The sequence below is a fragment of the Sphaerodactylus townsendi genome, linkage group LG06, assembly GCF_021028975.2.
Source record: "Sphaerodactylus townsendi isolate TG3544 linkage group LG06, MPM_Stown_v2.3, whole genome shotgun sequence".
Lineage (NCBI taxonomy): Eukaryota > Metazoa > Chordata > Lepidosauria > Squamata > Sphaerodactylidae > Sphaerodactylus > Sphaerodactylus townsendi.
Window position 1 is genome coordinate 126,680,903 of NC_059430.1, and position 23,578 is coordinate 126,704,480.

At 50.4% G+C, this 23,578-nt stretch overlaps 1 protein-coding gene across 1 annotated transcript in view; it reads right to left on the minus strand.

Annotated features, from left to right (window-relative positions):
* Positions 1-23,578, minus strand: part of PPP1R37 (protein phosphatase 1 regulatory subunit 37) — a 63,581-nt gene that overhangs the window by 12,341 nt on the left and 27,662 nt on the right. Inside the window, exons 2-10 of the mRNA XM_048500720.1 lie at positions 17,189-17,286; positions 14,046-14,091; positions 9,485-9,585; positions 6,887-7,006; positions 5,896-6,046; positions 3,215-3,370; positions 988-1,100; positions 286-427; positions 29-195 (exon numbers count right to left, since the gene is read on the minus strand). Of these exons, the coding sequence (XP_048356677.1) occupies positions 29-195; positions 286-427; positions 988-1,100; positions 3,215-3,370; positions 5,896-6,046; positions 6,887-7,006; positions 9,485-9,585; positions 14,046-14,091; positions 17,189-17,286 (1,094 nt within the window). The remainder of the gene's footprint in view (positions 1-28; positions 196-285; positions 428-987; positions 1,101-3,214; positions 3,371-5,895; positions 6,047-6,886; positions 7,007-9,484; positions 9,586-14,045; positions 14,092-17,188; positions 17,287-23,578) is intronic.

A 23,578-nucleotide genomic window follows, 5' to 3' on the forward strand; every position in this document is an offset into this window, starting at 1 on the left:
GAAAGCCTTCTGATCCACATGACCTTACCGATTCCTTTTTGGGCTCCCTGTCGAGGTCCAGTCTGAGCAGAGAATGGTTGACCTTCAAAGCCAAGGATAAGGCCATCAACCCCCCGGTTTTGATTTCATTTTCTCGCAGGTCCAGCCGGAGCAAGCGGGGACTCTCGGCGATGAACTCGGCCACGGCCACTGCGCCTGAAACGCAAAGAGGTGCCTGGCGTGAACACAGGGAGACTGACGCAGGGCAGCTGGTGGTTGAGAAGCGCACCCCCCACCCCGGCTTACCTTCACACGTTAGCTTTGTCGACGCCAAGCCCAGTCGGAGCACCGAGCGGTTGCCGATGAGCCCGTTCTTCAGGTTGCGGACGCCTTCGTTGCCGATGGGGTTGTGCCCCAGATTCAGGGTCTCCAGGCTCTGCATGTGAGGCTGAGGGGACAATTGGGAAAAGTCACCGCATTTGTACGAGTTCGTGTCGCCTGACTTCTCAGAACTGCCCAGCTGCCAGGCTGCTCTGCATAAGATTTCAAGAGTCAAAGCTCTCTTAGGTCAGTTATGTTTTTTCCATTTGGATTTATATCCCCCCTTTTTCACCTGTAAGGAGACTCAAAGGGGCTTACAAACTCCTTTCCCTTCCCCCCTCACAACAAACACCCTGTGAGGTGGGTGGGGCTGAGAGAGCTCCGAAGAATTGGGACTAGCCCAAGGTCACCCAGCTGGCGTGTGTTGGGAGTGCACAGGCTAATCTGGATTCCCCAGATGAGCCTCCACAGCCCAAGCGGCAGAGCGGGGAAATCAAACCCAGTTCCTCCCGATTAGAGTGCACCTGCTCTCAACCACTACGCCACTGCTGCTCCAACAAAGGGAGCTTTGGGCTCCTGATGGCTTCACGCCCTGAAAAATCTTGGTTCGTCTTTAAGGTCCTGCTGGACTTGAATCCGGTTCTTCTACTGCAGACCTAGATGGCTCCCCTCCAAAACGATACTCACCAGGGTCATCCCCATATAAGCCATGCCAGTGTGAGTCAGCTGGTTGTTCCACAGCACCAGTGTGACCAGGCCTTTCCGCTGCTCCTTCAGGCCCTCGCAGACGTAGGCCAGCCCTGCAAAACAGACAGACTTCAGGGAAGGCAGAAATGAGAGGGGGGGGGAGGGGAGGGGGTCGCTGTCTGCCTTTCGCACAAGCCAGGCCCTTCCCAACAACAGCTCCTTTCCCTCCTTTTCCTGGATTTCCGCTGCGGCAGCCAGGACACAATTCACATTGCAATGGGTTTGTTTGTTTGTTTGTTTTTAAAAAGTCAAGAAAGCAACAGAAAAGAAGCCGCAGGACAAGCCAGCGTGTTTGGCACTTTGGTATGCGAGAAGAGCTGGCAGGATCAGACCAGTGGTTCCCCCTAGCCCAGGGATGTCCCAACTCTGGCACTTCAGATGCGCATGGACTACAATTCCCATCAGCCCCTGCTGGCATGGCCAATTGTAGTCCGTGAACATCTGAAGAACCAGAGTTGGCCCCTCTGCCCTAGCCCAGGGGTCTGCAACCTGTGGGCTCTCCAGATGTTCATGGACTACAAATCCCATCAGCCCCTGCCAGCATGGCCAATTGGCTGATGGGATTTGTAGTCCATGAACATCTGGAGAGCCGCAGGTTGAAGACCCCTGCCCTAAAACATTCTGTCTCAAACACCGGCCAAAAGTCACCCTGGAGGACCAACCCCAAGGCACAGAAGTTGAGACCTTCCCTAGAAGTTTTCTCCCAGCTCTGGTTTTTCAGAGGTATACTGCCGCTGAGCGTGGAGGTTCCTTTTAATCGCCATGACGAGTAGCCACAGGTAGACCCCCTCTTCTATGAATCTGTCTGGCCCCCTTTTAAATCCATCTATGCTCACGGCTGTCACAATCTCCAGTGGCAGCAACGGATTAATCGCTCTGTGAGTATTTCCTTGTGCCCTTAATCTTCTCGGTTGCCCTCCGCTGCACTTCCTACAGTTTTGAGATACACTGTCCAGATCTGCACACAGTGTTCCAAGTGGGGCCGCATCATCGCTGTAAGGAATTCCATAGAAGCAGAAATAAAAGGCTCTTTGGTGAAAAAAGACCGTTTATTCAGACATCTTAGAAAGCTCAAGTACACGCAGTGGCAGGAATGACACTTCCCGCCAGAAGCACAGGTTATAACTCTATTCATCCCATCCCCCTCCCGGCTTCCCATGGGAACGGAGACCTCATCTCCCGCGCAGAGATAAAGTCTCCGCCGATGAAGCTGGCCCATCGCCCGGGCTGTGGAATGTACTCAAGGTTAGGCGGCTGCTCTTACCATCAACACCATTGAAACCTTTACAATCGCTTTATACAGGGGCATAACAACATTGGCTGTTTTATTTTCAATCCCTTTCCTATTGATTCCTAGCATGCAGTGTGCCGACTTTGCCTTATGTTGTGTTTCAGAGAACAGCTAAACTGAGATCTCCTGCTTGGGAGGCAGGTTTACAGCCTCTCACAATTTGCAGCTGCGTTGAATTCCTAGGTTTATTTAATCATTTCCTTTTGATTTGGAACTAAGGAAATTTAGAAAGGTGCTGACAATGGAAGCTCTAGTTACGTACTGCTCTCTTCTGTTATCTCAAAAACGTAACCTTTGGTGAGGTTTTATAATATGTTTTATCTTCTGAGGGGGGACACGACTGAAGTCTATAAAATGATGCCTGGGGTAGAAAATGTCGACAGAGAAAAATTTTCCTCTCTTTCCTTACTAGAACCAGGGGGCATACACTGAAAATGCTGGGGGGAAGAATCAGGACTAATAAAAGGAAACACTTCTTCATACAGCGTGCAATTGGTGTTTGGAATATGCTGCCACAGGAGGTGGGGATGGCCACTAACCTGGATAGCTTTAAAAGGGGGCCTGGACAGATTTATGGAGGAGAAGTCGATCTATGGCTACCAATCTGGATCCTCCTTGATCTGAGATTGCAAATGCCTCAGCAGATCAGGTGCTCGGGAGCAGCAGCCGCAGAAGGCCATTGCTTTTACATCTTGCAGGTGAGCTCCCAAAGGCACCTGGTGGGCCACTGCGAGTAGCAGAGAGCTGGAGCAGATGGACTCTGGTCTGATCCAGCAGGGCTCTTTCTTATGCTCTTACCTCCCCGCTCCCATCCCGCACCAGACACGCAGTTCCCAGGAGATACCGAGGATTTCCCAAGCACCTGCACCTACTCACCTGAGTCCAGGATGTGGTTATTCCTCAGGTCCAGGATCTGAATGGAACAGTTGAATTTCAGCAGGTTGCCCAGCTGAGCGGAGTCCTGCAGGCTGTTCAGCTTGTTGTCAGCCAGGTACAGCTCCCTCAGGTTCACGTTCATTTTCAGAGCCGTCGCTAAGGAAGATGATCGGGGGGGATCAGTGAGAAGTATCGACTTACCCACCTGCTGATGGCTCCCCCCCCCCCCACCAAGCCTTCTGCTTGCCCAACGGGGTGCCACCTTCACAAATGCATGACCGTTTCCCTCATAGACTCCCGTTCCCTTCTATCTAAGCCTGTCCTTGAGTATGATGGATAAAGGCAAAGGGAAGAGAAGGGACACCCCCAGAGGTGGGATCCAGCAGGTTCTCACAGGTTCCCGAGAGTAGGTTACTAATTATTTGTGTGTGCTGAGAGGGGGTTACTAATTGGTGATTTTGCCACGGGATTTTTGCCTTAGTTACACCCCTCCTCTCAGCAGTAGCGCGCAGACCTTGGAGCAGTCTAGCAGGAGGTGCACCGGCGTGCGTGGCAGCCTGCGCCTGCATACATTCGTTTCCCGCCCAAGGACCAGCGCAGCGGCTGCGTCCTTGCCACAGCCCCGCCCAGGAATGCCCCGCCCCCGGAATGCCAGGCCACGCCCCCATCGTGCCCCGCTCAGCCCCATTGGCGTGACGCCACAGTTTGAATCCCACCACCATGGGAACCTGTTACTAAAATTTTTGGATCCCACCACTGGACACCCCACCCCCACCCCCCCACCCCACATGGCTGGCCTGTGTTTTTACAGCTACCAAGCTAGCCAGGGGTGGAGCGAGGGGGAACTGTGCCCGGGGCACGCGTGCATCCTGCGCCCCTGCGGGGCTGGTGCCGGAACCCCCCCTCCACACCCTGGCCCCGCCCCTGCACCACTATGCACACCCAGGATGCCCCCCCCCCCCCCCCGCTCCCAGCCCTATGGGCACTACTCCACTGAAGCTAGCTCTGGGCAGCCTTCAAAACTGAGACGCAAACAGGGAGGATAAACCCAGCCGGATAGTTTGGATTGGGGCAGTGTTGGAAATGCCTGTCAAGCTGCAGCCAACGTATAGTGACCACACAGACGTAGAGTCTGAAAGGCAAGGAATGAGCAGCGGTGGCCTGCCATTGGCTGCCTCTGCGTAGCGACCCTGGAAGGCTTCCTCAGCGGCCTCCTTTCCGAATGCTGAGCACGGCCAACGCGGCTTAGCTTCCGAGAGCTGACAAGATTGGGCTAGTGTGGGGAGGCACACTTTATTGGCCGGCCTCGCACAGGGCAGATAATGGCGGCCAGCAGTAAGGAAAGCCATCTGCTGCCCAAAGGGCTAATGAAGGACAAAAAACAGTAGCTCAGTAGCTGAGCAGCAGTGGCGTAGGAGGTTAAGAGCTCGTGTATCTAATCTGGAGGAACCAGGTTTGATTCCCAGCTCTGCCACTTGAGTTCTGGAGGCTTATCTGGGGAATTCAGATTAGTCTGTGCACTCCCACACACGCCAGCTGGGTGACCTTGGGCTAGTCACAGCTTCTCGGAGCTCTCTCAGCCCCACCCACCTCACAGGGTGTTTGTTGTGAGGGGGGAAGGGCAAGGAGACTGTCAGTCCCTTTGAGTCTCCTGCAGGAGAGAAAGGGGGGATATAAATCCAAACTCCTCTTCTTCTATTCTTTATTGGCCAGCCTCGCACAGGGCAGATAATGGCGGCCAGCGGTAAGGAAAGCCATCTGCTGCCCAAAGGGCTGATGAAGGACAAAAAACAGTAGCTGCAACCGAAGGTGGGAAAAACTCTTGAGGCCAGACTTGTTTGTCCCATCCACTGCAGAGCGGTGGCTGGCAAGCCCAGCAGCTGCACCCCACCCAACTGCCAATTTTCATGCAATTCCATTCACTTGCTCATGAAATCCCCCCCCCCCCCACCGGAAGAGGATTACACAGGTTGAGAAGCAAAACCTTCCCTTCCCCTCATTCAGCTCGGCATGGAAACCAGGGTGCCAGGGCAAACAGAGTTGGGCATTTGTCCTGGCGCTCGTTCGACAGAACGTAACTGAAGGAGACTCCCATTCATGCCTCATCCATTATTGGCTAAGGTTGCCTTTTAAAGCTCTCCAGGCCGGCTCCGATTTATTATTAAAGCCTTCGGCATGACTCCGTGGCATTTTGTACGTTTCACGTTGCTTGTTCCAGCTCGCTCATCCCCTCAGCCTTAGAATCAAAGAGGGCATTCCCACCTGAGTGTCAGACCTGGCTTTTGTCTCCAAAGACGCCCCCAAATTAACAGATGCAAGATCCCGCACCGGGGGTCTGCAACCTACGGCTCTCCAGATGTTCATGGACTACAATTCCCATCAGCCCCTGCCAGCATCGCCAATTGGGGCTGATGGGAATTGTAGTCCATGAACATCTGGAGATTTGGAGCGTGGCAACGGAAGGGGAAGACAGCGGAGTGGTGGGTTGCCACAGCAACGGGTGGGGCTGTGAAAAGGGCTGCCCTCCCAAGGACTAGTAATATGAGAAACAGGCATGTCTGCAGTGCTCTGGATGGCTGCCTTGGGCAAGCTAAGAGCCCCCCCGCAAACGCGCCCCTGACAACTGTCCTGAACTATCAAGGGAATTTAGCAAGCACGAAACACCCTTTCTGGCGGCTCACCCAGCAGCATCAGGGGTCGCCCGGACAGGCTCGCGTTCTCCAGGTGCAGCACAGCCAGGCTATTGCTAATGCGCAGGGCCCGCGCCACGAAGGGAGCCGAGTGATCCAGCAAGGGTGTGTTGCGAGCATCCAAGTACTGGAGACAATTTGTCTGAGAGAGAGAGAAGGAAAAAGTTACCGTCATGGAAAGTGTAGTTCAGGTAAGAAGCTGCTACACCTACGGAGAAACTTTCCCATGTTACTGGGGGATGGGAGCGGTCAGAAGATGACTTCACGCAGGGTCTTCAGGAGACAACGGCCTGGACCGAGACCTTTTGGCCCCCTCCCTCCAATACATCACCTTCTTCTACGCAAGAAACAACACATCAAAGCTGTCGGCAAATCAATAGGAACCGGTTTTGCGTAATAGATAGGAAAAGGTTTCAAAACAGGCATCCAAAAGTCTGATCCCGTTCACTGAGGACCCTCGGCTGGCCATCTTAATTGCCAACACAGAGACAACAGTGGCAGCCCTTTACCAAGGGTCTGCAACCTACGGCTCTCCAGATGTTCATGGACCAATTGGCCATGATGGCAGGGGCTGATGGGAATTGTAATCCATGAACATCTGGAGAGCCGCAGGTTGCAGACCCCTGCAACTAGGGATATGCTATTCATTCCTTTTTTAGAGGCCATAATTCAGTGGTAAAGTACGTGAATCTGCACGCAACAGATTTTCCGTGCAGGGAAATGTACCACTGGGACTAAACGCACCCTGCCAATTCTCAGCCTCTGAACAAAGGCCTTTTGCTCAAAACTGGAACAGGAGTTATTGCAAACCAGGAAACTGGTTAACTTCCTACGACGTTTCCAGGCATCGAGGGACGCGGCTTGGCTGAAAAGCTTGGACCAGGCACAAAGGAGGCTCAATCTCTGTCTGTCCCGATCTCTGTGCAATGCAATTAGAAACAGCCGAGGAAAGCCCCCCCCTCCCCCGAGAGATATCACCGACCTTCCGCATCATGTGAGCAGCTGCCTGCCAGCCTCGTGTGCCGATGTGTTTATTGAAGGAGATGTTGAGGTGGGTGGCTGACTCATAGTATTCTATCATATCAAACAGCGCGGAGGCGCCCTGACGAAGACAGAAAGGGGGAGGGGGGTCACAGAGAGAACGTCAGCAGCCTGGCGCAAGTGGGCAGGCGGATCAGACACGCCTGCTCCGGCCACAACCCAAACGGCAGCGCAAAATGGGCAGAGATCACACGCTAGGTCCGTGGTGGCGAACCTTTGGCACTCCAGATGTTATGGACTACAATTCCCATCAGCCCCTACCAGCATGGCCAGTTGGCAGTGGCTGATGGGAATTGTAGTCATAACATCTGGAGTGCCAAAGGTTCGCCACCACTGCGCTAGGTTGACACATGAAAGGGGGGGCTTCCAACCTGTTTAAAGTCTGTGGGCAGCTTTCGAATGCAGACACACAAAATGGCCGCTGCAGGAGGCGGGCCCAGTCCCACGATGGCCGACACAGCTAACTTTCACTCTCACAGTGAAGAGCCTTGTGCCACAGCGGTAGTTGAAGCAGAAGCAATGTTTTGTTGAAGCTTTCATGGTCGAATTCAACTGGTTGTGGTGGGTTTTCCGGGCTGCATGGCCGTGGTCTGTTAGATCTTGTTCCTAACATGTCGCCTGCATCTGTGGCTGGCATTTTCAGAGGTGTATCACAGAGAGAAGTCTGTTACACACTGTGTCCAGTGAGAAGGGAGTGTTTTTAGTGGGGTATACATTGTCCATGTCCCAGAGTGGGGAACCAATCAGTAGTAGAAGAAGAAGAGTTTGGATTTATATCCCCCCTTTCTCTCCTGTAGGAGACTCAAAGGGGCTGACAATCTCCTTGCCCATCCCCCTCACAACAAACATCCTGTGAGGTGGGTGGGACTGAGAGAGCTCAGAAGAGCTGTGCCTAGTCCAAGGTCACCCAGGTGGCGTGTGTGGGAGTGCACAGGCTAATCTGAATTCCCCAGATAAGCCTCCACAACTCAAGCAGCAGAGCAGGGAATCAAACCCGGTTCCTCCAGATCAGAGTGCACCTGCTCTTAGCCACTGCTCTTAGCCACTACGCCACTGCTGCTCAGTAAGATTTTGGATGAAACTTGCTATGCGAAGGTGTGGTTAACATTAGGAACAAGATCTACCAGACCCTGGCCACACAGCCCAGAAAACCCACAATAACCAGAAGCAATGTTGTTGTTTTTTAAAATCTGCACAGCCAATCAAATCCCCAGTGCCCAAAAGTCTTGCCACTTACACTTGGCGAGGGGACCCCTGCCTCAAAATAACACTGAGTACAGTTTTTCATGAGGTTGGAACCAAGCTGCATTTTCAAGACGAAGAACAAACCAGATGGTCAGGGTTCAGAGGCCAAGATCTTAATCCTTTATGTATTTTCTCAGAAGGAATTTGCCCTGTTGTTTGTTGGGCTTAGCCCCACCCCCTGCGTGAGTTCAGGAGGATTGAATCCCTTCGCTGGGCAGCCAGAAGACTGGCAAAACTGGACCCATCATGGGTGCTCAGCTTCCAGCCTGAACACACTAAAGCAGGGGTCTGCAACCTCTGGCTCTCCAGTTGTTCATGGACTACAATTCCAATTGGCCATGCTGGCAGGGGCTGATGGGAATTGTAGTCTATGAACATCTGGAGAGCCAGAGGTTGGCCACCCCTGGTGTAGACACTCAATTACCATTAACATTTTAGAAAGAATGTGGAATCTTGAGCCGAGTTTGGCTCTTTTCCCTTCTCTATCAGTGTATTGAACTATAACCAATTAAACTATAACTATAACTATAAGCAATTAAAACATCAGAATGCAGGAGCAGAATCCTTCAGGAAAGGCTTAAAATTCTGGTGTCCAACTCTGGCTCTCTAATTGGCCATGCTGGCAGGGGCTGATGGGAATTGCAGTCCATGAACATCTGGAGAGCCACAGGTTGCAGACCCCTGCACTAAAGCACATTCAGGCACTGTAGGGGAGGGGAGGAGGACTGAAGACACGGAAGCCGGCTGTTACCAAAAGGACCAAAGCAGCCAGAGGGTTTTTATTTGGGGACGGGGTTGCAGAAGAGAACCGCCTTTAAAGTGCGCAACTACTCTTGGGCCGCGGATTTTATTAAACACTCATCCACCCACCACAGGGGGTCAAGTCCAGGGGTAATGCTTTGGGTTTTATCTGGCTATTAACCCATGTGGTGCCAGGTTTGTTTTTTATTTATTTATTTATTAAATTTATATATTTTAAAATTATTTATATATATTTTTAAATTATTTCATTATATTTATATAATGCCCTTCTTGCAGGCCCAGGGCAGCTTCCAACATTTGAAAGAGGTGATGGGGAGGGAAGAGCTATGGCAGGGGTCTGCAACCTGCGGCTCTCCAGATGTTCATGGACTACAATTCCCATCAGCCCCTGCCACCATGGTCCATTGGCTATGGTGGCAGGGGCTGATGGGAATTGTAGTCCATGAACATCTGGAGAGCCGCAGGTTGCAGACCCCTGAGCTATGCCAAAGGCAAAGAGACAAGTTCTTTACATGCTTAGCACATAACATACATCTTCGTCCAGGTTGGTTTGCTCCAGATCCACGATTTTGAACTGCAGGCGCTTGAAGATCTCTTCCAAAGCCTCGCAGGTCTTGTAGTCCAGCTTCTCACCTGGCAAATGAGAGGCACAGTGAGACTGCGTGCTGCCAGAGTCCGAAAAAGCGTCACTGCCAGGCACAGAGAACAAAGCCTGAACCACGGGCAGCACGGAATGGATGCGCAGTTGAAGCATTTCCAAACAACACCCCCCCCATCCCAACCCCACCCTGAAAGTGGCAGCATAACCGGCAAACCCTGAAAGAATTGAGAAAAAAATACAAATGTGAATGAGGACTGAGTGGCAGAGGCGTAGCTGGGCCACACAGCGCCCGGAGCACACTCTGCTTTTTCCACCCCCAGCCCCCAACACACACATTTGCCTAAGTTCAGCCTGAAAGTGCAGGCTGAAAAAAAAGCGGCCTGTTCACTTGGGGCCCGACAGCGACCTAGTGGGAACACACTTCCCAGGAGATGCGTGGGGCTCGCATGGTCTCCTGGGAAGTGTGAATTCTCAGGCTGCGTCCCTACTAAGCCTAAGTGAACAGGCCGCTTTTCCAGCCTCCACTTTCAGGCTGAACCAGTGGTGAGATCCAAAAATTTCAGTAACAGGTTCCCATGGTGGTGGGATTCAAACTGTGGCATAGCGCCAATGGGGCTGGTGAGGGGCATGTGGTGATGGCCACCTGGCATTTCGAGGGGCGGGGGGGCATTGCTGAAGGCGGGGCTGTGGCAAGGGCCTTGCAGCAGCTGCACGCAGTCATAGGCCCGAGAAACCTTAATGCTGCATGGCGCGGGCACGCCATGCAACCCGGTGCACCTCTGCTAGACTGCTTCAAGTTCTGCGGCTACTGCTGAGGAGGCGTGGCTTAGGAGCCCGCGTGGCAAAATCACCCATTGGTAACCTCGGCACACACAGTAATTAGTAACCTACTCTCGAGAACCTGTGAGAACCTGCTGGATCCCACCTCTGAATACGAACCCAAGGTAGCGATGTGGGGGAAGCCGTGGGGATTTTTCTGCCCACCCCAGCACATGCCCGGTGTAATGGCACCCCCACACCACCCCGATAGCTCCACCTCTGCTGAATGGGTCAGGAGAAAGAGTGGTTCATTGGCGCAACCACAGATTCATGGCCTCTATCCACGCAAGAGGGAAGAAAGTGGTGTATGATCCTAATGTGTCAGGGCAGGTTTTGCTAAGAGTCTCTGCACTGAAGATGTAACTTTTCCCTGGCTCAAGATATGGCACGTTACATGTTGTCACATTTTCAAGTCTTCCTTCCGAAAAGGAATGTTTCCTGAACCTGTTAGGAAGCTCATACATTTTGGCCTCGTTTGCCACATCAAATCAACAAAGCGTCAACTGGTTCTAATTCAAGTCTAAAACTGGGGGGAGGGTGGGGGGGTAAGGGACAGTGATGCCCGATGCCCTACGTTTGTATTATTGACATCTGACCTGGTCTCCTGTACAGGCAGTGACTAAAGGTGGTTACTGCAGAACCACAGAGATGCTCTATAAGACAGGAGCCCGCCTGACAAAAGAAGAGAAGAAGAGAAGAAGAGTTTGGATTTATATCCCCCCTTTCTCTCCTGCAGGAGACTCAAAGGGGCTTACAATCTCCTTGCCCATCCCCCCCTCACAACAAACACCCTGTGAGGTGGGTGGGGCTGAGAAGGCTCAACTGTGACCTTAGGTGCAACTGGCGTGTGTGGGGCGCGAGGCTATTCAGACTCCCAGATAAGCCTCCACAACTCAAGCGGCAGAGCTGGGAATCAAACCCGGTTCCTCCAGATCAGAGTGCACCTGCTCTTAGCCACTGCTCTTAGCCACTATGCCACTGCTGCTCAGTAAGCATTTGGATGAAACTTGCTATGTGAAGGTGTGGTTAACATTAGGAACAAGATCTACCAGACCCGCGACCGCACAGTCTCCTTGCCTTCCCCCTCACAGCAAGCACCCCTGTGGTGGGTGGGGCACGAAGAGGAAACTCGAGGCCATTGACCTAGCCCAAAGGTCACCAGCTGGCGTGTGGGAGTCGCAGGCCTGTCTGAGCTCCCAGATAAGCCTCCCACAGCTCAAGCTGACAGGCTGGGAATCCAAACCGGTTCCTCCAGATCAGGTGCTCTGCTCTTAGCCCGAGCGCCACTGCTGCTCCAAAGACCCCATCAAGCCTTTCCCCAAACCACACCAGGTGCGAGGAATTTGCTTCCCAGGCAGAAAGGCAGACGTGTCCTGGCAATGACGTTTGTGCCAACGTCCAGTTTTGGTATCGGATGCCGAACACGAAGAATGCCTCCTACCGTGCAGCCAGCTCCGCAGAGAGCAACTCGCTCCCTCCTCCCGCCCAATCACATTCCATCTGCTCAGCGCCATACGCGACCATACGCCTCCTCAAAAGTCGCCCTCTCAGACTTCAGAGGCCCTGGCACTTTTCTGCCCTGCCCGCTAGACTGGCCACTCTCTGACAGTGGACATTTTGAAGAAGAAGAAAGAAGAGGAAGAAGAAGAAGAAGAAGAAGAGGAAGAAGAAGAAAGAAGAAGAAGAAGAAGAAGAAAGAAGAAGAAGAAAGAAGAAGAAGAAGAAGAAGAAGAAGAAAGAAGAAGAAGAAGAAGAAGAAGAAAGAAGAAGAAGAAGAAGAAAGGAGGAGGAGGGAGGAGGAGGAGGAGGAGGGAGGAGGAGCAGGAGCAGGAGCAGGAGCAGGGCAGGCAGGAGTAGGAGGAGCAGGAGTAGGAGGAGCAGGAGGAGTTTGGATTTATATCCCCCCTTTCTCTCCTGCAGGAGACTCAAAGGGGCTGACAATCTCCTTGCCCTTCCCCCCTCACAACAAACACGCTGTGAGGTAGGTGGGGCTGAGAGAGCTCCGAGAAGCTGTGACTAGCCCAAGGTCACCCAGCTGGCGTGTGTGGGAGTGTACAGGCTAATCTGAATTCCCCAGATAAGCCTCCACAGCTCAGGCGGCAGAGCTGGGAATCAAACCCAGTTCCTCCAGATTAGATACACGGGCTCTTAACCTCCTACGCCACTGCTGCTCCTTTGCAGGCAAAGCCTCTATACCAGGGGTCTGCAACCTGTGGCTCTCCAGATGTGTATGGACTACAATTCCCATCAGCCCCTGCCACCGTGGCCACCAGCCCCTGCTCAATACACAAAACGTGCCCTGTGGCTTGTAAACCCTTTGCCTCTGCAGAGTAAGCAGGACGCGGATCGTTACCCTGGAAGCAGGTTAGGAAAGATAAAATGGGGGGGAAGATGACCCCAGGTAGCTCCCAGTCTGGGTCACGGGCGCGTCTGGGTCTACCGTGGAGTAATTATGTGCCAGGCTAGGCGTGGGATCGTTTGTCTGTGCTCCCTCGGTTATGCAATTTGGCCCGTCTCCAATAGTTCGCAGGCTCTTATTATTTATTTTTAAACCAGGGATGAGGGAAAAGAATGTTGGAACAGAATAAAAAGCGGAGGGCGGAGTGGGAGAAGGGGAGCGGTGCCGGCAGGCCAGGGAAGTCCTCAGCCAGCTTCAAAGTGATAGATTGCCACGAACCTGTCAGCACCTGTAAATTTACCAGTTTATCTGCTACATTTCCTCCACGGTGACAGGCATCACCCCCGCACTTGCAGAACTGAAAGCCAATAAGCAGCCGAAGAAGCCCCCCACTCCGCCCCTGGCCAGAGGACTGCTTTCAAAACAGAGGAGGAGGAGGAGGAGGAGGAGGGGGGGGATTTGGATTTATACCCCGTCTGAGAGAGTTCTGAAGAACTGTGACGAGTCCAAGGTTACCCAGCAGGCTTCATGTGCAGGAGCAGGGAAACAAACCCAGTTCACCGGATAAGATTCTGCCGCTCATGCGAAGGAGTGGGGAATCAAACCCAGTTCTCTAGATTAGAGTCCACTGCTCTTAACCAGTACACCACTCTGGCTCTCTTAAAACAATTCTCAAGTGAAAGGTTTTGGGGAATTGTGGTCTTCGAGCTAATACAGTCATAATACGGAGGTGAAGGGGAGCAGTTGGTTTGTATACCTTGATTTCTCTAATCTTAAGGATTCTCAAAGTAGCTTTCAGGCCCCTGCCTTTCCTCTCCCCACAACAAACATCTTGTGAGGTAGGTGGGTCTCAGAGAGTTCTGAGAGAACTGCAAATAGCCTAAGGTCACCCAGGAGGCGTCATGTGGTAGAGTGGGGAAACAAAACCCGGTTCACCAGATTGATTGATTGATTGATTGATTGATTGATTGATTGATTGATTGATTGATTATTTATTTATTTGTTGGAGTTATAGGCCGCCTCACCCCCGAAGGGCTCGAGGCAGCTCACAATATGGCTGTTCTCTAAGCGGCAAATCAATACAAAAATATAACTTAAACCCATTAAAACTTAAGCAGCAGTTACTAGAAATAAATACCAATTAAAACAACAGAAGCTGTTAAAACTCATGTGGAGGAGCGGGGAATCGAATCGGGTTCTCTTAACCGCCGCTCTTAACCACGACGTCACGCTGGCTCTCAGCCAGCTCCGCAAACAGAAGCCCCAGAAACATACCTTTCAAATCCAGGCAATCTATCCTGGGAGTCAGGTCCTTGAAGTCCTGCAACAGAACAGCCACGCGTCAGTACACCAACAGGAAAAAAAACTTTCCGATTTGGAAGGAAAAGTTGAACATAGAAACCTCCGAGGGCCAAAAGCCCTTCGGCCCTCATCTAGCCCCTACCCTTAAAAAGGCAAATGCTCCCAACCCCAATATTCTGACTCCCAGCCTCCCATTCTTGAGGCCCCGTTTGCTTCTGATCCTAGAGGGAACCTCCTGTCCCTCGAATCAGAGCTTGCTGGGTGGCCTTCTTTCCACAAGGTTAGGGCAGTGATGGCGAACCTTTTCGAGACCGAGTGCCCAAATTGCAACCCAAAACCCACTTCTTTATCGCAAAGTGTCAACACGGCAATTTAACCTGAATACTGAGGTTTTAGTTTAGAAAAAAATGGTTGGCTCCGAGGCATGTGTTACTCGGGAGTAAGCTTGGTGGTAGTTGGTGGCTTTGCTTTGAAGCAACCATGCAACTCTTCCAACTGGTGAATCATGACCCTAGGAAGGTTTACACAGAAGCAAGCCCCATTGCCAGCAACCGAGCTGACTCCCAGGTAAAGGATCGCGCTTTAGTTCTTCGCATGAAAATCAGTGGGGTTTAATAGCGCTTAACAGGGTTACCTACACTGCTTCCCGAAAGCTAGGTCTTAAGTTTAATGCTAATAATTGAGCCCAGCAGCCCAGGCCAGCCTAGATGTGTGTGAGGGCACTGTTTGTGCGTGCCCACAGAGAGGGCTCTGAGTGCCACCTTTGGCACCCGTGCCATAGGTTCGCCACCACTGGGTTAGGGTGAAAAGAGCTCCACATTCTGAAGCTGAGCCCCAGCACCATTCTGCTTAGGACAGACATCTCCAGCTAGCAAGCTGACCACCAGCAAATACGGAGGGAGGGCAACGATTCTCTGGTGAGTGTGAGGAGTGACTCTTGCAGCCCTTCCCAACTGAAAAGCTGCACACGTGCGGTGGAGAAATCCAGGTTTCCAGCCACATGGTTTTGGTCCGTCCCCCTGCTGTTTCTGTTCTCCAAGCGCGCATGCAAAAGTTTGCACATTTTATGCCCTGCCAATCTGCCCTCATCAGGGCCACCGAGAAGGCTAACAGACTAAAAGCATACACAATGAAAACATGTCTTAAAAACTTACTGAAACAAAGGAACACCCACCCCTAATGAGCACAATAAGACTTTAAAAACCTCTTCCTTCCCTCGCCCCACCACCACCAGCACCAAGTTGCAGCTGACTTGTGACCCTGTGGGGTTTTCAAGGCAAGAGATGAGCACAGATGGTTTGCCAATGCCTGCCTCTGCGTGGCAACCCTGGACTTCCTTGGTGGTCTCCCATCCAAGTACTAACCAGGGCCGACCCTGCTTAGCTTCGGAGATCTGGCAAGATTGGGCTCACCTGGATCATCCAGGTCAGAGCAGAGACAAACAGAGGTGGTTTGCCATTGCCTGACTTTGTGTAGCAACCCTGGACTTCCTTGGTGGTCTCCCATCGAAGTACTAACCGTGGCCAACCTTGTTTAGCTTGTCTTTATTATTATTATTATTATTATTATTATTATTATTATTATTATTATTATTAAAAAATAGTTATACACAGCAAACAAGATCAATATGCTGGATTTTGTATTACATCACACGTCGGACACTCCCCAAGCATCTAGGACTGTGTGATGTATCAACGAATAATGTGTGCAGAGCTGAGTAGGGTGGTCTTTTGCAGCTGACATATGGTGATTTTGTCAGCGCCGATTGTTTTTAAGTGCCGTCCAAGGTCTTTAGGCACTGCACCCAGTGTGCCGATCACCACTGGGACCACCTTTACTGGTCTGTGCCAGAGTCTTTGTAGTTCAATCCTTAAATCCTCGTATCGTGTAAGTTTTTCCAGTTGCTTCTCATCAATTCTGCTGTCACCAGGAATTGCAACATCGACTATCCACACTTTCTTTTTTTCCACAATCGTGAGGTCAGGAGTATTGTGTTCCAAAACTTTGTCAGTCTGAATTCGGAAGTCCCAGAGTAGTTTTACGTGTTCATTATTATTATTATTATTATTATTATTATTATTATTATTATTATTATTATTATTGTTGTTGTTGTTGTTGTTGTTGTTGTTGTTGTTGTTGTTGTTGTTGTTGTTGTTGTTGTTGTTGCTGTTACTACTACTACTACTACTACGTAGTTACTACGTAGTAGTAGTAGTAGTAGTAGTAGTAGTAGTAGTAGTAGTAGTAGTAGTAGTAGTAGTAGTAGTAGTAGTAGTAGTAGTAGTAGTAGTAGTAGTAGTAGTAGTAGTAGTAGTAGTAGTAGTAGTTTTATATACCGCCCTCCCCCAAAGGGCTCTGGGTGGTGCACAACATTTAAAATATACAGGTAGAGCACAATTTAAAACATAAACAAATTACAAATATAAACAAACATATATATGGCTCTATTAGGATTAAAACAGCTAAAACCCTATTAAAACACACAGCATTCCTGTATACAATACATAGCGTCCAACAACTAAAATCCTCCCAAGAAAGGAGCGATAGGTCCCACAGATGTTATGAGGACCATCAAGGGGGGGGGGGGCACCACATCAGCGGCCAGCCTCTCCAAAAGCCTGGTGGAACAACTCGGTCTTACAGGCCCTGCGGAACTCACCAAGATCCCGCAGGGCCCGGACAGCTGGGGGAAGAGAGTTCCACCTGGCCCAGGTGGAGGCCAGCCGCAGATGTGATGAGACAGGGCTAACATGGGCCATCCAGGTTAAGGCAGAGATAAACAAAGAGGGTTTGCCATCGCCTGGGCTTCCTTGATAGACTCCACCCCAGCAGTAAACAGGGCCAACTGTCCTTAGCTTCTGATATCTGACAAGGTCTGGCTAGCCTGAGCTATCCAGGTCAGGGCTAAAAACAAACAGGTGTACAAAAACATTAAAAAACCCACATAGAACAAACACTCCCTGCTTCAGCCCTTGGCCTCTCCAGTTTAAAGAGCCTCAGATTCCAGAGCTGGGAAAACCTTGGTCTGAAATGGCAGAGGGTCAAGGTAAATCGGGAAAGGCAGCATCAGCCAGCGGGATATTACCACTCCATATGCTTTTGGTGCAGGTACGTACCTGGATCTGCTTCAGTAGTTTGGGAATCTGCTTGCAGTTTAACTTCTGACAGGCTTGCTTGTAGGCAGTGAGAATTTCTTCCACAGTCACATTCTGAGCTGAAAGACACCGGGAGAGGGGAGGAAAGAGAGAGGTGAACTATTTGAATGAGGCAGTTTACCCAGTGCTAAGAGATTCAGAGCCTGGAGGCAGAGCAGAGAATCAACTTAGTAAGTGAACCAAATACACAGGCAATAGGGTAGTGAGGTACAAAAGGTTTCATGAAGCTGGCCTGGATAAACTATTGGTCTGTACTACTGTATATAGTGCACTGTGGGCTGGAGCAGCAGTGGCGTAGTGGTTAAGAACAGGTGCATTCTGATCTGGAGGAACCGGGTTTGATTCCCCGTTCTGCCGCCTGAGCTGTGGAGGCTTATCTGGGGAATTCAGATTAGCCTGTGCACTCCCACACACGCCAGCTGGGTGACCTTGGGCTAGTCACAGCTTTTCAGAGCTCTCCCACCCACCTCACAGGGTGTTTGTTGTGAGGGGGGAAGGGAAAGGAGATTGTAAGCCCCTTTGAGTCTCCTATAGGAGAGAAAGGGGGATATAAATCCAACTCTTCTTCTCCTTCCTCTTCGCTTGCCGCACTGCTGGCTTCCTCTCTGCAGCAACCTGGGATTTGTAGTTTTGCGAAGGGGCTGTCAGGGAGCCTCAGCAACCTCGCAGAGTCAAAGCAGGGGGGCTTGTGGACCCTGTTGTGTGAGGGTGCATCACTTAATAGGTCATGGTAATACTTATCCTTTGCTTCAGGTTTTTTTTTCTTATTTATTTGTTTAAGACTTCTGGTTCCACAACCCAAATCCTGTTTCACTGTTTACTGAACTGACTCACCAGGTGTAACTGACCTTGTGTCCAAGTGAAAAGGTAGACAATAAAACACATAAATAAACAAATAAAAAGAGAAGGAGCTGACAAAAGCCAGATTGCCCTGGCCGCTCGCCCCAGGAACTGCACCTTAGTGATCAGGTAAGAACACTCCGGTGATTCTTTATGGCAGAAAGACCTGGGTCTAAACCAGGGGTCTTCAAACTATGGCCCTCCAGATGTTCAGGAACTACAATTCCCATCAGCCCTGCTACTTGGCCATGCTGGCAGAGGCTGATGGGAATTATAGTTCCTGAACATCTGGAGGGCCATAGTTTGAAGACCTCTGGTCTAAACAGAAAAGAAAAAACCTAACAGAGAAGGACACTGGTCGCCGTGTGCCCCCTTCTGCTTTAAAATATATGTTTCATAGACTCAAGGCGGCTTACAAACTCCTTCTCTTTCTCTTTCCACAACAGACACCTTGTGAAGCAGGTGGAGAGAGTTCCACGAGAACTGTGACTGGCCACAAGTCCCCCAGCAGGCTTTATGTGGAGGAGAGGGGAAACAAATCCAGTTCACAAGATAAGAGTCTGTTGCCCGTGTAGAGGAATCGGGAATCAAACCCGGTTCTCCAGACTAGCGCCCAACTGCTCTTAACCACTACGCCACGCTGGCTCTCTAGCAGGGAGAAAGGTTAACGGATGAAGAAGGGAATGTGGGCTTTCACCTCGTGGTAGCCAATCAAGAATCCCCTGCCCTTTTTCCACTTATCGGAAACATTTATCCACAAGGACGTAGGTAGACAAATATTCCAGATCCTGGTGGTGCCCATACTGAGTTTATCCTATTATTCCAAATTATTTCAGAAGGATGCAGTTTTTACCAGTGACAGCCGACATCATCTAAGGCAGGGGTGGCCAACTTATGGTGCTCCAGATGTTAATGGACTACAGTTCCCATCAGCCCCTGCCAGCATGTACATGAATATCTGAAGAAGAGTTGGATTTACATCCCCCCCTTTCTCTCCTGTAGGAGACTCAAAGGGGCTTACCAACTCCTTTCCCTTCTCCCCTCACAACAAATACCCTGTGAGGTAGGTGGGGCTGAGAGAGCTCCGAAGAACTGTGACTAGCCCAAGGTCACCCACCTGGCATGTGTTGGAGTGCACAGGCTAATCTGAATTCCCCAGATAAGCCTCCACAGCTCAGGTGAAAGAGCGGGGAATCAAACCCGGTTCCTCCAGATTAGAGTACACCTACTCTCAACCACTACATATACCACTACATAATCCTCCAGATTACAGTACACTTGCTCTTAACCACAATATATATATATACCTATACCTCTCTCTCTCTCTCTCTCTCTCTCTCGCTCTCTCTATCTATCTCTCTATCTCTCTATCTCTCTCTCTATCTCTCTATCTATCTATCTATATATATATACACACACACACACACACACACACACATATACCTATACCTATATACATACCTATATATATATACACACACACATATACATACACACACACACCTATGTACACCTATACACACACACACACACACACACACAAACACACACAATATCTATTGTTGTAAAAAGTTATTATTTGTTATTAGGAGTGACAGCCTATATTATACATATATGAAAAAGACCATATTATATACGTTAAAATATCTATTGTTGAAAAAGTTATTAATTATTAATAGGTGTGACAGCCTATATTACATATATATGTAAAAGACTGATTTACATTAAAAAGCTTGAACAGCCGGCGCCTGTGTGCGACGCGTTTTTTGGGTTTGTGATACTATTACGTTGCACACTATTGTGGATGGCCAACCTATGGTGCTCCAGGTGTTCGTGGACTACAATTCCCATCAGCCCCTGCCAAATGGCCATGCTGGCAGGGGCTGATGGGAATTGTAGTCCATGAACATCTGGAGCACCATAGGTTGGCCACCCCTATATTAAAGCAAGAGAATCTGACAGCCTTTAGAAGTTGCCCCCCCCCCCGCCATGAATCTTTCTGCACATGCACACATTCTCAGAAGCCCAGAGTTAAGGCAGCAGCTGCAGGGTTGTCGCTAATTGTGAAGCCAGGGCCCGGAAGGATAACAGTCATTAAAGCGCATTCACAAGGAGTCAGAGGCCAACTCCGAGCATGCCAGGAGATGCTGGAATGAACGATGGGCATCACAGAGAAAAGTTTGCTTTGCAGGATCCAATTACAAGGTTGCAGTCGTGCCTGGACCATTGAAGCGGAATGATTTCCGCTCCAAACTCAGTATGGAAACGGACTGTTCTCCTAATTATCCTAATTATCAGGAGAGACTAGAAATTTCCAAGATGCAGCAGAGTTGCTGAACGCTTGCATTTTAGTTTGCTGCTACTTGCGAGCCGAGCCTTCCAAAATGAGAAGGGAAAAGAGCTCTTCCATTTTGAAAGTGCCGAATGAGCCCTAGAAGAAGACTTCTGCGCCAAAAATGCACTGAGATTTCCAGTATAACGGAAACTGAAGCTCTGTTATTTATTTCTGTAGGCCATTTTTCCTACTTGGGAGACCACCAAGGAAGTCTAGGGCTGCTACGCAGAGGCATGCGAGGGCAAACCATCTCTGCTCTCTCTTGCCTAGAGTTTCTGGCACTTAAGAAGAAGAAGAGTTGGATTTATGTCCCCCCTTTCTGTCCTGTAGGAGACTCAAAGGGGCTGACAAACTCCTTTCCCTTCCCCCCCCCCCACAACAAACACCCTGTGAGGTGGGTGGGGCTAAGAGAGCTCCGAAAAGCTGTGACTAGCCCAAGGCCACCCATCTGGCGTGTGTTGGAGTGCACAACCTAATCTGAATTCCCCAGATAAGCCTTTGCAGCTCAAGCGGAAGAGCGGGGAATCAAACCCGGTTCCTCCAGATCAGAGCACACCTGCTCTTAACCACTACACCACTGCTTAAGAGTTTTAGCAAACATCCCACAAAAGACTCCAGCAAAGTTTCCGAGGCCAGCCACGAGGCTCTGCAGCAGAACAAAAGCGGACTTCAATCTGGCAGCAAAGTGGTGAGACATTCAGGCAAGGATAAGACTACAGACAGGGCTTCAAAGCAACAGGGATTTTGTCTTCTGAAAATAAGGAATTTGTGACCTCAAGGATGCAGAATATGAGACATGAAGTGATGTGAAAATGAGAATATGACGGTCTAATTAACAGGACTATGTGCTGTGCCCAGAGATCAGCAGAGGCACAGTCACTGCGGCCAGCAACTATAAGAGCTCACTTTGGATTTCTATGGTGCATAGCTGAATAAGGAAATGAGCCAGGGATTTCCAGAATAATGGGACATGATAGACAGAGAGAGACAGAGAGCACACGTGAGAGAGACCGAATGTGTGTGTGTGGGGGGGGGGGGGGACAGACAGACAGACAGACACCTACCTAGCTACCTACTGAGATAGCGAGCAAGTGAGCTACTTACCTACCAATATAGCAAGATGGATGGATGGATGGATGGATGGATGGATGGATGGATGGATGGATGGATGGATGGATGGATGGATGGATGGATGGATGGATGGATGGATGGATGGATGGATGGATGGATGGATGGATGGATGGATGGATGGATGGAAGGGAGGGAGGGAGGGAGGGAGGGAGGGAGGGAGGGAGGGAGGGAGGGAGGGAGGGAGGGAGGAAGGAAGGAAGGAAGGAAGGAAGGAAGGAAGGAAGGAAGGAAGGAAGGAAGGAAGGAAGGAAGGAAGGAAGGAAGGAAGGAAGGAAGGAAGGAAGGAAGGAAGGAAGGAAGGAAGGAAGGAAGGAAGGAAGGAAGGAAGGAAGGAAGGAAGGAAGGAAGGAAGGAAGGAAGGGCTAGAGGATAACATAGATCTTTCCAGCTAAGATAGAGCTAAGGAGATGGGTGACCAGAGACCTGTGAATTTAGCCCAGGAGAATGAAGACAGCCAGTGGTGCTCATGATAAATAGATTAGATAGATAAGATCATGGATGTCAAACATAAGGCCTAGGGGCCAGATCCAGCCCCTTAAGAGGGCTTATCAGGCTACCAAGCCAACTGAAGCAACCCCCACACCCATCACTTTCAATCTGGGCTCGCTGGGCCACAGGTTTTTTCAGCTGGGTACAGGTTTTTTCAGCTGGCTTGCAGGTTTGATAAGCCCTTCAAGCTGGGAGTAAGCCAATGTCCCACGAGGTGCCAATCTAGGGTGGGGGAGCCTCCCTGGGGGGTTTACCAGCCGAAACAGACACACACATATGCATGGGAGACAGCAGCTGACAAAGTCACATTTGAGTGATATCTGGCCCTTGTCACAAAAGAGTTTGACAGCCCCAGATTAGACAGCTAGACAGACAGGCTTTGTATTTTTCCCTGTCAGAAATTGATGCAGGTGCCACGTTCTGGTCTTGCATCACTTTCAAGGGAGACCGCTATATTACACACAGCACCATAGTCCAGTCAGAAGGCTGCCAGGATGCATACTAATGAAGGATCTATACTTCTTTTGCCAGAACGTTTCACACAGCCGTCTTCCAAACAACCCTGCAAAGTGGGGCAAAAGTAATTTTCATATTCCAGAGGGAGGGGAGGGGGCTGAGAAAATGACGACTTGCGTAAGGCTCCTCTGGACAGTCAAGGAGGGGAGGAGACTTGAACTTGGGACTTCCACGGCTCCTTCTATCCTCTTCCGCGCTATGCAAGCACTCTGGCTGTTTTTCCTTCCCAAGTGCCTAAGCAGGCGTCACTGAAAACGGCCAAATCCTAAAACGACACTGACCCCAGCTTCAGGCAGGCAGCCTGGGAGAGTTAAATTTGCTCTGAGAAATTTTGTACCTGCTCGACTGTCCCTCTCTTAGCACACAGCCATGGATTTTTGGGTGTTGGTTTTGTCAACACTCCTGCTGAAGTCCTATCATGCATTGGGAGGGGTAGCCACAGAGGAGGGGAAATACCTGCACCAGCTGTGTTAGACCCATGAGGTCTCCAGGAGGTGGTGATCTTATTTACTGCTGAGTCACTTGGGCTAAACATAGAGATATTTATTTTGGGGAGTGTCCGCTTTTGGAAAATGCTGTTGCACGAAACAGACCTGCTGTAAAAACTCATCTTGGGATACTTCCTTTTTCACAAAGGCAGAAGGAGGACAGAGAGAAAAGAAGCTAAATGGTACTAGTCACAGGGAAAAGTGGGCGCCTGAAGAAACGTCATGTGCTCTCTGGCCCGAGGCGAGGCAGGAAAAAATACTAGGGAAAATGGTGCCTGGAGGCGGAGAGGAAGTGAAAAAAAAGTCTTCCTGCCTCCCAGACAGAAGAGGTAGGAATCACCCATTTCCACGATGTCCTCCGCCTCCAGGAGAACAGAGGCCTCCTCTCTCCAAGGGAAACATTTACTCACTTGGGGCTGGGCAGAGATATTGTTAGTGGTGCTGGCCCGATTGGAGGAAAAAAAAAAAAAAAAAAAAGAAGCCCGGTGACGCCTGGCTCCCCTCATGGCACACACCTTGACCTCGCCAACACAGGCAGTGAACAAAAAATGC